This window comes from Heloderma suspectum, chromosome 3 (genome assembly GCF_057233095.1).
Source record: "Heloderma suspectum isolate Gila_16-S chromosome 3, 16-S_ref, whole genome shotgun sequence".
Classification (NCBI taxonomy): Eukaryota; Metazoa; Chordata; class Lepidosauria; order Squamata; family Helodermatidae; genus Heloderma; species Heloderma suspectum.
In genome coordinates, this window is record NC_139460.1 from 308541629 (window position 1) to 308555549 (window position 13921).

Consider the following 13921-nt stretch of genomic DNA (forward strand, 5'->3'; position numbering starts at 1 on the left):
CATACTAAGAGTTGGTGCAGAAGTTACTGCAGCTGGCTAACAATTACCAATAATTGATCTTATATGAAAAAATATTTTGCATATTTATCAGGTGGCACGGAAAATTGGCTTTGGACATGCTAGATGTGGTCAGGGTGGGCTCCAACACCTGCGCACCACCCATTGGCAAGCTTTTCTTGAGTTCATTGAATTACCACATTACTGTTGGCTGGTTCTCAGAGCAATGTACTTGCACGAGATCACCCCTGCCCTTCCATGAACAGGAAAATTGCATGTTGCAGTTTGCCATGGAAGAGGAGCATCTCTTTGATGTTATATTGCTCGTACAAGTAGGCCTCCTGAGTATTACACAGGTAGTTGACTGCAGTGATACATTATGTGTGTTTGCCTTTCATTTATTATTTCATTTCATTTATTATATTTCTATACCGCCCCATAGCCAAAGCTCTCTGGGCAGTTCACAGAAATTAAAAACCATTAAAATACATTTGTTGTTTATCAGATTTGCATACAATCATATAGACAGATAACACACAGATGGACAATATGTATCTAAAATGATTTTTTAAACACTCAGCCAAAGGCAGTCCAAGATATAACTCATTTTATGTTGCCAGATACCTGGGAGAAGAAGGCTGTTTTTACCTGGCACTGAAAAGATGACAATGTTGGCATCAGGTGGGCCTTGTCAGGGAGAACATTCTATAATTGGGGGGCCACCACTGAGAAGGCCCTCTGTCTTATTGCCGCCCTCCAAGCCTCCCTTGGAGAAGGCACCTGGAGGAGGGCCTTAGATGCTGAATGTAGTGTATGGGTCAGTTCATGCCAGGAGAGGTGCCCCATCAGGTATTGTGGTCCCGAGCTGTGTAAGGCTCAGGACCACAATATACATATAGCTTGTTGTATAGCATGCCATCAGTGTGCATTGCACTTTACAAAGTATAAGAGGACAGGTCCCTGTCCTGAGGAGCTTGCCTTCTTTAAATGGACACAGGGAGACAACAGAGGAGTGGGAGGAAGATGGCAGCAGAGGTAGGGGAAGAATATGCATTTATTTTAGTGACGCATGCCTAATGATAGTATGATTTTGTAGAATTCTGTAAGGAAAGGTTACAATACTCGGGGATTTTTTGTTTAGAAAAAAAGCGAGTAAGGGGGGTATGACAGAGGTATATAAAATTACACATGGTGTGGAGAAAGTGGCTAGGGAGACGTTGTTCTCCCTCTTAGTACTAGGACGTGGGGTCATCCAGTGAAGTTGAATAGAGATTCAGGATGGACAAAAGCAAATACTTCTTCATGCAATGCATAGTTAAACTATGGGATTCACTGCTATAAGATGTAGTGGTGGCCAAATTAGACAAATTCGTGGAGTATAAGGCTGTCAAAGGCTACTACTCATGATGGCTATATGTTGCCTCCAGTATCAGAGGCAGCATGCCTCTGAATACCAGCTGCTTTCAACAGTGAGAGAGGGTTACTGTCCTTTTGTCCTGCTTGTGGGCTCCTCAAGAGACATGTGGTTGGCCAGTGTGGGAAACAGGAAGCTGGATCTGGTAGGTTTTGATCTAATCCAACAGAGCTCTTGCGTTGTTTATTTAAAGCATATTTATTTATTCATTTGCAACGTTTGTATACCTCTCCATATCTAAGACAGATTTTGGAGCGGTGAACACAAAAAATAAAACAGTAAAAAGAATAAAAAGATTAAAACACCATATTAAGATTATGCTTTTTAAAAACAGAATGCCAATAGAAACCATGGCTGGTCAATTAAGGAATGCCCCCTGGAACAGTGCTGTTTTCAGGAGGCGCCGGAAACAACACAGTGTTGGTGCCTGCCTGGCCTCCAGGGGCACGGAGTTCCAAAGAAAGGGGGCTGCCACACTGAAGGCTGTTCTCCTGGTGGACTCCAGTCGGGCCAGAGATCCATGTGGAACCACCAGGAGCATTTTTACTCACTCCTCAGCCAAAGAGGCACCCAAAGTGGGTTACACATGATCAGTAAAAACAAGACAGTCCCTGCCTGTGGGCTTTCAATCTAAAAGACACAACACAAAAGGAAAAAGGGATGGGAAGGGAAAAGGAAGAAAAGCATAACCAGGCACCAATTGAATCACAATAATGACCAGCTGGAAAGAGTTCAGGGAGAGGAGAAACCCAATGGAGCTGGTCTTTCCGCAGGGCTCATGGAATGGCTGATACTTAGGCCCTTATGACTAAAGGATTGTACCAAGGCTTCACGCAGCTGGTGGTGTGGAGATCACAGGGCAGGGATGTATCAGGAGATGAGAGCAGAGAAACTGAGGGTGGAGGTGGGGTGGGGGCAAAGCCATGGAGGCACTCGGGATAAGGATGAGGTGCATGTGCTGATACAGAACAAACAGGAAGCCAGTGTAGGGATTTAAGGAGGGGGATTTAAGCAAGAATATTGCTGGCTTAAAATTTCTGTTAATGTGTCTGGTCTTAAATAAAACTATTTGCATGAAGAAATGTAATTTTATACTATCTCCATGCATTGTAAACCTGGACTTACTGGATCCTATTCAGATAAAAAGTTCATTTTCCAAACTTTAATCCTTAGTTGTTCAAGTGTTTCAGTTTTTGCATTGTTCCCATTTTCAAATGTAATACTATATAATAAAATTATATGCCAATGTGTTAAGTACATGCTTTCCTCTAAGCTGTGAAGTAATTATTTATGTTATTCTTTTGTAACATTCCACCATTATTCATGAGGCTTTATAGTTAGTTACACAGACAAGGTAGCCTAATCTTTGCTCCCTAGGAGTGTACCAATGATAGACTGGGAGATGGAGGGAGGGAAGAATGTGTACAATCTGTTATATGTACTTATCATTTGGTTACAGTTGGGAATGGGGGTTATGAGGATAATGCACAGGGCACAGAGAAAAAAGACCTTTGGTGGACAAATGGCAAGATATGCATTTTTCATGGAGGCTGTTCTATGGGTAAGGAAGAATGGGCAAAGCCGTTTAGTGTGGGGCTGAAGCAACCATGGCCCTCCAGATGCTGTTGGACTCCAACTCCCATCAGCCCCAGCTAACACAGCAAATGGTCAAGGTTGATGGGAGTTATAGCCAACAGCATCTGGAGGACTGCAGGTTTTCCCAACCTCCAGTTTATGGCATCAGCAGAAGGGTGCCATTTCATTATGAAAATGTTAGCTTTCCTCTGTCCGAAGTTCTGTATGGTAATAATAGGCTTAGGCTGGGTTGTACTTTAAGAGCACTCAGTGGAATGGGTGTGCCCAGTGGAATCTTTAAAAAAATTTTCTTTTGAATGACTGGCCAGCCTCCCTGGCCATATTGCAGTCTGCTTTGAAACTTCTCTCTTTATCAAGAGGTTTGTGCTGTGGCCTGAGGGGCTGCCAAATTGAGTGCCAGAAACTTCACTGAATTGAGTCCTTAATGCTTTCCACCAATTTGCCTAGGGCACTGTCCCTTTAAGAAACAAAAGGCACAAAACAGTGTCACTGTCCACCTTCTTGTTTTCTGGTAAAAAAAGCGGACTTCTTTGATAAGTTATATTTATAGTTAATATAGAGCCCTTCAATCACATTCTCAGAGTGGTTTACAAAAAGAAGAAAGCAATAATTACATTGTAAATACAAAATAAATAAATAAAAGAAGCTAAAAGCTAAAAGATTATAAAACCTGCATAGAACAGCCAGCGGGATTAAAATTGCATCTAAGAAGCTCAGGAAAATTAAAAGGTCTTTGCCTTTCACAGAAAGGACAGTAAAGCAGGTTCCAGGTGAACCTCTCTTGGGGAGAGCATTTTGCAACTGAGCTACCACCAAAGAGAAGGCCCTCTCTCTCTCTGGTAGTCACCTGCCTCATCTCAGATACCAAGGGCACCTGTAGGAGGCCCTGCATTGAAAATGTGCAGGTAGCTACATATATAAACAGGAAGTCCTCTATATATTTTAGTTTATGCAGCAATACTGCATGTGAGATTAAAAAAAAAAAGATCTCTGCCAACTGGCCCTGGTAACTGGTTGCTTTTTACATTTGCTAGTTAGTTCTAAAAATATCACTTCTGTTTGGTTCAGATGGTGGTATCCCTCAAACAAATTCTTCAGTAAAAACTTAAACAATTCCTCACCCCCACCCCATTTCTCTGCAGTTTTCCAGGATTCCTTCACAGGGTTTTTAAAAAACACATCATTGCTACTTTGTCATTGATTCTCTGGCTTGTTTCCTATTTAGGATTTTTTTACATTTGTATCTGTTTTTCTGTGTTCAGCAATTTGGTCTTGGCTTATTTTATTGTAGATTTGTATTTTGGCTTGCTGGAATTTGTGTGCTCTTATTTCAGGCTAGACTTTTATTTTGTAAAGGAAATGTTATCCTCAATGTGGTTGTTTAATCATACTGGCATCCTCTTGGGCTTGTTTGTGCCTATCCTAAACAGTGACAGAAATTTTCTTTGAAAATTTTCATTTATATTTAGATCTTAAGACATTTAGATTGTTCAGGTTCCTCTTAAAGTAAATCCTTATGTATGAAAAATATTTGATTCTGTGTTTAAATTAACTTAATTTTAATAACTAGAAGATCTTTACTAATGTTTTAGGACATCTCTAGTTTAATCAGTTTTTTTAAAACACCTTGTGTCTTGCCTATATTTCAGAGAATGCATCTAAACGGAAGAAAATGGATATGTTTTGAATAAGATTTTCATATCATTGTCTTTGTTTCTGTAGGTCATTTTTGTGCAAGTCAATCCAGGTGAAACTTTTACAATAAGGGGTGAAGATGGAACTCTTCAGTGCATTCAAGGTAAGGAAGACTTTATAAGGGTGCATTTCTGTTTAATGTGGATGTCTTTGGCTGACCTCCTGTGGATTTGTTGTTATTGCTCTCATCTTTCTCTACTAAAAAGAAAAAAACAATGTTCATAAAGGTGTAGTGTATAAACTGTCAAGAAGGTGTGGATAACTTGCAGCTCAATTTTGCAGCCCATTTAGAGTGGGAGCATTGTTTTGTTTTTTTTAAAGGAGCCCCTAATACGGGTGCAGGAACATTGAGAAGCACCATCTACTTTTCAGTATGATACCTCAGATCTTTGCTTCAAGTTACTTCCTCTGGGGCACCCTTAGCTGTGGCAGAACAGAATTCCAAATCTTGGGTTTGTCCCCAAGAGAAACATGGAGAGCCAGAAAATAAATATCAGGTTGGATTTTCCTCACTTGGGCTACATGAAAGGTGTTTGACCAAAATATAATCCATCCTTAATGTTGAAGAAAAGCACAGTTCTGCTGCTTACCATAATGGAGAAACTCTTCAAGCAAAGCTCACACCTCTGGGGGAGGGGGGAGAATGCGCCCTGTAACGTTGCCAAATTCTAGGAGAGATGGTGCTAGCAGTCATGCATACTGTGTGTGAGACATTCATGGTAAATAAATCTACCCAGGGGCTATGTTTTTTTGGATTTCTTCTTCCTGCTTGAAGCCAGTGATCATGAAAGCAAGAAAACGAATCATTTGAGCTCAGTATTAAGAAAGGAGCAAATCAGTTGTGACCTGCAATAGAATAATCTCATCAAACAATTCCCATTTGTATGTTTGGTTTTTCTTTTTTTCATTTAAAGCAGAAATGAAAAGGCAACTAATGAAGCTGACTTTTGCTTGGGACTAAAGTATTGATATCTGATTTGTTCAGATGTTGGTGTCAGGATTGGGCCCAGGCTTCCGGGTTTGGTTTCTGACTCTGATTCAGATTCTGATTCAGACGGAGCTAGAAGAAGCCCAGCTGAGACAGGGAGTGGGGGAGGAAATTCCCCAAGACTGCCCAGGAGCCAGTGAAGAATCTTCCCAGGGGCTTATCGAGCAGGAGGGCCAGGCTCCGAGACCATCTTCCCCCCTCCCCATGGGAACCTGGCCTCTGTTGGAGTGGGAGGAAGCACTGGAATTGACATATGCCAGAGCCTGCCACTGAGTTAAACGGGTGGAGCTGAGAGGAGGTGAGAAGCATTCTGCCAGAGTGGTGGTCCTCAGAAGTTGAGTCATGAGGATGCTCCCTGAAGGGAGGAGCCCAGAAAAAGCTGGCCAAGCACGGCTGGAAACACGTCCATTAGTTGAAAGGCAACTGTACTGCTTTCAGTAGCTCTCTTAACAAAAGCCTTATTTTGCTAAGGACAGCTCTCAGCCTTTGTAGTCGCTTCAAGTGTGAAGAGGTGCTATTAACTGAATAAAAGATTTTGTGGATCACACAGCAACTCTCTGTTGCCTCACTACTCAGTGGGAGGGCTTGGAATCCCGGACAGCTACATTCCTAGGAGCTAGTTATATGTTAGTGCATTGTGTCTTTAAAACATGTTTGTATATGGCTTCAAAAAAGGAATTAGCATGAACTGGGTAGATTCTGGTCTCTGTCTGAACCTATGCACCTGCTTCAAGATCTGTTTTTAGAATCATAGTAGCTTGGAGTTGGATGGGATCTTCAAGGTTATCTAGTCCAACCCCTTTCCAGTGCAGGAACTCTGCTGCTACAGCATCCCTGATACGTGGTCATTTAGCCTCTACGTAAAAAACTCTAGTGAAGGAGAAGCAGTCTGTCCTACTGTTGAACAGCTCATATCTCTGGAGCAACATTTGAATGCTTCTAGACTGTCCCATGCCAAAGTCTGCTATCCTGTGTTCAGGTCAAGATCCAATTTCCAAGGCTATGTTTATGCCAGCTTCTATGTTTATACCAGTGTAGCGGCTGTTTCGGAAATTTACTTAGGGCGCAATCCTATGGCCGCTAGTCAGCGGCTAGACGGCCATAGGATAGATTGGTTCCTGGGAACCGACCTCGGAGCCCACACTCCAAGGCTGGTTCCCTGAGAACTGACCTCCACCCCCTCCCGCACTACCTTGTAGGCAGTGCAGAACGGCCCCACGCTCTGCACTTGCAAGAGGAGTGCGGAGCGGCAAAAACGGGGCATTACGACACATCCTACATGTTGTCCAGCTGCCGCTTCCCACGCTCCGAGGTCCCATGGCTAGACAGCCAAAATCGGCTGTCTAGCCATAATTGTAGGGCAGCTGAAGTGCAGAGGGGACGATCCCCTCTGTGCTTCTCCTGCCCTGCATTGGATAGGCGGTTGCCTCCCAGTGCAATCCTATTGGCCGCCTGTCCCAATAGGATTGCACCTTTAATGACAAAAGCGAGAAGGAGGAGTCTAGGCATAGGGCTAGGCACATAACCAGCATGGATGGTGCAGCTCCTACACAAACCCGTGGCTCCCAAGTTCTGCCCCTTTGTGTAGAGCTAAATAACAACACTGACATGTGTGTGTACGTTCCATTTATGCACATATGTTTAAGATTACGACATTTCTGTATAGAATGTTTTTATTGAGTCTTTCTCTGTACTCCTTTTTAGTTCTCAGTCTTGAAAGCTGGTGACATTCTCCGATCAGTTAAATCCTCGTCTCAGTTGGTAGCCTGACTGCAGTGTTGATTGAATTTTAATGAAAAACATTTGTGTTAATGTTCTGAATTTCTACATTCTGTTTCAACACTCATTCCTTTTATGAAGAAGGGAGACTGTGTGTTGAAATATGGACACAATGGGCTGCCTCTTGGTTAGTTACATATTGGCCTGACTGGCTTCTACACATCAAGTTGTTGTTCCCTTGGAACCTGGCATTAGAACCAATCACATGACTGACATAAATAGGTGCAAATTAAAATGTTATATTCTACTCATCTTCCGTTGAAGTCAAGGTGGTGTATATCAGATTTCCAGTTGCTCTCCCATCCAAAATGAGGAACTGCCTTTCCCTTTAGCAGTGTCATCCATACTATTGTAGCCTTGAAAAACTCTGCAATCTGAAGTTGTTGTTGTTGGTTTTTATAAAAAAATAAAAATGGCAACAACCCTGCTGGATATATCCTTGGATGATAGAGGCTGTGGGAAGGCTTCCTCTTTCCGCTGTTGTATTATTTCTAGTAATCTGAAAATAAGCAAAATGCAACAGAATGAATCTGCAATTTTCTAGCAGGCTCTCCCTTAGTTATACTTTCCAGGCTCTGGGCAGATGGAATGCCAAAAAGCCAAAAGCAAAGGGGTAGGCAAAAATGATGTTTTATTTAATGAAAGAAAAAGGTTCCAACACATTTCAGCCCACGTGCAGGTCCTTCAGGGAAATCTAAAAAAACAATATAGAACATTTATAGACATTAAATATCTCCTGTGTTCGATAGAATATATATCAGTGATACAATTGTTCATCACAATAAAAAGATACAAAGAACTTCAAACTCTAAAGGAAGAGTATACAAACTACGAACAAACATTCACATGTCTTAGAGATAAACTGACTGACGGTATAATGGATCAGGTGTTGTTTGCTCTTCAGATACTAGTCTCCTATGCTATTCTCCCATATCTGATGCTATGTCAGATATGGGAGAAGAAACTAGGCATTTAAGTATGCAAAACCTGATTAGAAACAGCTGTATTTCAAAGGAGTGTTGCAAGGCTGAGAGCCTCATTAAAGCCAAAAGGAGTCATTGTCTTCAACCTCAAGATCCACCTAGCTTCCCTTTCTAAAAGATTCTGTCTGTCCATTTACAAATCGTTTCTATTACCTAGACTGAACGGTCTCTTGCTCTACGGGATTTAGCATTCCAATGTTGGATTTATGGTGCACCTATAATTCCACATTTGATATTACTGATATGTTCTCATATCATTTTAAGATTTCTTGTAGATTGGCCTAGGCTTGCCAGGAATGAAAAATTTGTGAAATGTTAGGGATACCCCATTATTCTTCTGCATTGTTCATCAAAAACAAACTGTACCAATAGTGCAGAGAGCTAGTGTGTTAGCCTCTTAGGATTTCTCATGGTTTCTGTTTCTGGGTGGTCCATGGTCTCATGTGACAATGCTCTCTCCCCGAATTGGTGGGGCAAATACTTGGGGTGTCGGGAAACCAAAGCCAAACTGAATGTGCATTCAGATGAGTTCAACTGACTTAGTCTAAATTCTAGGTCAAGAGACCCAAGTAAGTTGTCCACAGGTTGCCACTTAAGCAAACCTAGCTGTGCCTCCTGCCATCTGTCTGTCACTCTGGTTTTGATGGTATTTTTAATTTTATTTAGTCCAGTTAATGGGCAATTTCAAATATATATTCACATATATAAAAGAACTGGCCATGTTCCATGCTAGAGAGGTGACAGCCATGGAGACTTGATAATATCAACATTCATGAATCTCTTGAATAGTATTCAAAAGAAGTCCAAATGTTTCTGGCTTCTATACCTGAGTAGATTGTCTTGTAAATTATTTATTCATCATCCCATATATTTAACTCAACCTTCCTCTCAAGGAGTTCAGGGTGTAGTATGTACAGAGTCATCCCCCATACTATCTTCACAATAGTGTTGTGATGTGAGTTAGGCTGAGAGAAAGTGGTTGGCCCAAGGTCACCCAGTGAGCTCATGGTTCAGTGGGGATTTGAACCTGGGTCTCCTCATATTAAGCCATCTCTGTACCACACGGGTGGACAACTTGTAGACCTCCAGATGGTTTGACCTACTCTCTAGCCAGCGTAAACAATGGTGAGGGATCATGGGACTTGTAGGCCAAAACATCTGGAGGGCCACAAGTTGCCCACCCCTGCTCTACCACTACCCCCAACTCGCTCTTTCTGACAGGATATACATTTTAATATAAATATATAATAAATACAAAGTAATGTAATTAAGGGAATGTAAATATAATGTTGTTATTTTTTTACTGTTTTCCTCAGTGGAAATTAACTTTTTATTTACATTTCTAAGTTGTCGTTTTCTTGCACTCCCAGTAGCGATGAGAAGCGATGATTTTAAATTCAGTTGAACTGAAAACTTGTTCTCAGAGCAGAACATGCTGTTAAAAAGGTCATTTTGGTGCTCTGATCAGAGGTTTGTGCTATTACTTTTGAAAATGCCCAATATGTATTTTTGGTGCTGCAGCAATGTATTTCCCATTTACTGAACTGAGGGACCATTGGGGCCAGCCCTACCATTAGGCAGAGTGAAGTGATTTCCTCAAGCAGCTGATTTGGGGCATCATGAAAGGGGCAGCAAATTGTTATTTATTTAAGCTGTTGTTGTTGTTGTTCCAGGGAGAGCAGTTCTGGGATTTTCTTCCTCAGGTGCCAGAACAACTTGGCCAGCCATGACTACTATACAACTTGACTGGGGGGCAGGGTTGGGGGCACCATTTGCTGTTCCACTTCAGGCCAGCAGAGTGTCTTGGGCCAGCCCTTGGGGACTGTCAGATAATTTTCTTTGGTACAGTCAATTTAAATAGTTTGAGTCAATTCATGTATGACAATTTGAAGATAGTTGTATTTCTTAATAAAGGACAGTGGCATACCAGAGAAAGAGCCCACAGGGCACATTGGAAGCTGCATAAAGCAGCTTCCGTGGTTTCCTCCTCTCCCTGCCCCCGGGACTGCCCCCTTTTCCCCATCTCCATGCTCCATTTCTGAGTGTGGAGACATAACCGGCGTGGAGAGAACTGCCCCAGCAATGCGCAGGAGGGGGAAGGGAGCACAGTTTCTGGAAGCCATGTTTGGAACCCTGACTCCAACCTCGGTTCCTAGAAACCAAAACAATGTATCTAGCGGCCATAGGATTGCTCCCTGTGTGTGTTTAGCAAATTTCAGATCAAAAGTAGAGAAATTTGGATTATTTTTATTGTTTGGTTTCATTTCTAAATTGCATGTGTGTGTTGATACTTATATCTTTTGGTGTTCATCAGCAAAAATAGTTGAGCTATGCTCTGTTCCATAGTTGAGCTATGCTCTGTGTGAAGAAGTACTTCCTTTTATCTGTCTGGAATCTCCCACCATTCAGCTTCCTGGGATGACCTTTTTGGGTTCTAGTATTATGAGAGAGGGAGAAAAATGTCTCCCTATCCACTTTCTCCACACCTTGCATAATTTTGTACACCTCTATCATGTCTCCCCTTACTTGCCTTTTTTCTAAGCTAAGCAATTCCAGCTGTTGTAACCTTTTCTCATAGGGAATTGCTCCAGCCCCTCGATCATTTTAGTTTCCCTTTTCTGCACTACCACCATCCACTGTTTTTTGGCACTGTGCCTAAAAGCATTCCACTCGTGTTGGAGGAAGGCAGGCAGGGAGGCAATCTTTGCAAATCCTCTGAAAAGGTCCATGTCATTTCCAGTTACAAAGGGCAGGTAGCAGGTGATAGGAAAGACCTCTGCCTGAGAACCTGTGGAGTTGCTGCTGGTCAGAATAGACAATACTGGGCTAGATGGAGAAGGAGCGGTGGAGGGGTGCTTCTAGGTGAGGATTTTACTTTGCAATTAATTGCCCTCCCTCATTCATGGAATTTTGCAGGGCATCCAGACAATGCCTTCTTTTCCTATGTTTACTCTCTACTTCTTCCATCATTTTTCTTACCAGAAAAAATTCAATTAGGAGGGAAAGATGGAATAGCTGCCCAGTGGTAGCGCTAGGAACCCTCTGCCTGGAAGCACCCTTAGTTAGGGATGTCAGAGAATTCCACCACGAATCTCGGAGAGGCCGAATGCCAGCGCATTCGGCCCCCCGAAATCGGTGGCGGAACGGTCTGCCCCCCCCCCCCCCCCCGGGACAGGACTTACCTAGGGTGGATCTTCCTGGCGGCGGCGGCTGGTCTTCTGACCGGCTGCCGCCGCCATTTCCAGTTAAAAAACCCCAAAAAACAAACGTGATAGGTTACGTAAAAATTTATGTAGCCTATCACGGCTAGATTTTTAAAAAACACCATGATAGGCTACGTAAATGTTTATGTAGCCTATCACGGCTGATTTAAAAGAAAAAAAAAACCCGTGCATACGCAAATGGCGGCGCCCATGGGCGCCGCCATTTGTGTTCCTTATTTTGGCACATCTTAGTCTACGTAAACATTTACGTTCCCCTTATTTTCGCTGTCTTCGTCTACGTAATCATTTGCGTTCCCCTTATTTTCGCCGTCTTAGTCTACGTAAATGTTTATGTAGACTAAGACGTGCCAAAATAAGGAACGCAAATGGTGACGCCCATGTGCGCCGCCATTTGCGTACACACGTTTTTTTTTCTCTTTTAAATCAGCCGTGATAGGCTACGTAAACATTTACGTAGCCTATCACGGCTGACTGCAGGGACGCAAACGGCGGCGGCGGCTACAGCTGCCGCCATTTGCGGAGCCGGCCAGCCAGGATTCGGGGGAGAGGGACGGAGCGCCTCTCCCCCCGGCCAGAATTTCGGGGGGGAGGGATGGAGCGCCTCCCCCCCCAGCCAGAATTTCATTGGGAGGGACGGAGCGCCTCCCCCCCCCACGAATGTCACCCTTCGGAAGGTAAGTGACTTAAGTACATCCCTACCCTTAGTGACGTATTGGGAGTAGGGATGGACAAAAGGCCCTTACCTGATCCCAAAGCTTGTTTCGTGGTGGGGGGGAGGCGCCCCGTCCCTCCCCCCGAAATTCTGGCGGGGGGGGGAGGCGCCCTGTCCCTCCGGCCGCGAAATCTCCTCTCCTGCCGGGACGCAAATGGCGGCGGCCATAGCCGCCGCCGTTTGCGTCCCTGCAGTCAGCCGTGGGAGACACAGAAGCAGAACTGTCATAACCTGAATACACCAAATAATTTGTGCAAGCTTTATAAGCATTGAGTTACGTGTCTGCTTTACATCTGTATCTAATTTTTGCTTATATAGAGTGATTTTTACCTAATGAAAAACATGTTTGCGTTGCTTTCTGGGGCAGTTGGATTCTTCCATGTAAAGTTTCAGACTGTTGTGGAATGACATTCCTTTATGCAGTTGATCTAAACTTGGAACAACACTTTGGGATCCACTCAATATGTCCATATTTCTCTTCCTACTCTTTTTTAATGCCTCAAACAACCAATTGTAATTGTGGTTGCACACTGAATAGAATAAAGCTGTGTTTTCTGAGGATGGAAGGGGAAAAGAGAGATATTTAGTGTCAAAGTATCTATATCTATTAAGCTCAAATATTTATGTATTTCTAAATCTTATGTTGTACATATTCTGTGTTGGAACTGAGAACTCAAAATGTAAGCATATAGTATAATACATAATATTATGCACAGATGTAACATGACCCATACTTTAACCATGGTTAAAGGGTCAGGTATGGGCTGTAAGATTTAGCAAGTTCTTTCCAGTCCAGTGCAAATGTTCACTCCCATCCCCTAGTATTCCTTAATCATGGTTATATCATCAGAACTTAAGACTAACTAAAGTTCACTGTTTACTATTAGCCTATATCCAACCTATTAACGGCATCTACCCATAGTATTTTAGAGGATAAAAGATGAAACACAGGAAGCCTATATAATTACACTTTATGGGTAGTTAGCACTGAGCAAATAGCTCTTTTTCACTTGCTGAGGAATATATCTTTGCTCCAGGTTGCACTGTTATCGCAGAATTGGGCAACTGTACTCTGATTCCTAGGATCCTCTCTTTGAGGCTTGTAGAATCTTGTCAGGAGCACAGAGATCTTGTTTGTATGCTTAAGGCAGTGGGATTTCCCCCCTCATAAATTATTGAACATTCCTGGAATTTAGGAATGAACCAGTCACCAAATAGCCACAGTCCATCCTTCTGCTGTAAATGAAAGTGATTCCTCAAGCTTATTTGTTTTTAATGCCTTTTTGTTTTTAAATGCAAAACTTGGAAAAGTTTCCCTGAACAGCTTACCACCTTTATGAATGGGTGTTTCTCCTCGGTTTGGCTTTGGTTTCCCACCACCCCAAGTATTCCCCCCACCAAACTGGGGAAAACCTGAAAGAGTTCCTGAGCCAGAGTGCTCAAAAGGTTGTTCTTTTTAGTAGATGTAAGCATGTGTCCTTCAGATCTCTTAATTTGGTATTATGTAGTCTTGCTGTAATGACCATGCAAACT

The 13921-nt window shown here is 42.7% G+C and overlaps 1 protein-coding gene across 2 annotated transcripts in view; it reads left to right on the plus strand.

Annotated features, from left to right (window-relative positions):
• FNDC3B (fibronectin type III domain containing 3B) overlaps window positions 1–13921 on the plus strand; it is a 385564-nt gene that overhangs the window by 112699 nt on the left and 258944 nt on the right. For both annotated transcript variants that reach the window (XM_084847494.1, XM_084847495.1), the window contains exon 3: window positions 4730–4805. In XM_084847494.1, the coding sequence (XP_084703620.1) occupies window positions 4730–4805 (76 nt within the window). The remainder of the gene's footprint in view (window positions 1–4729; window positions 4806–13921) is intronic.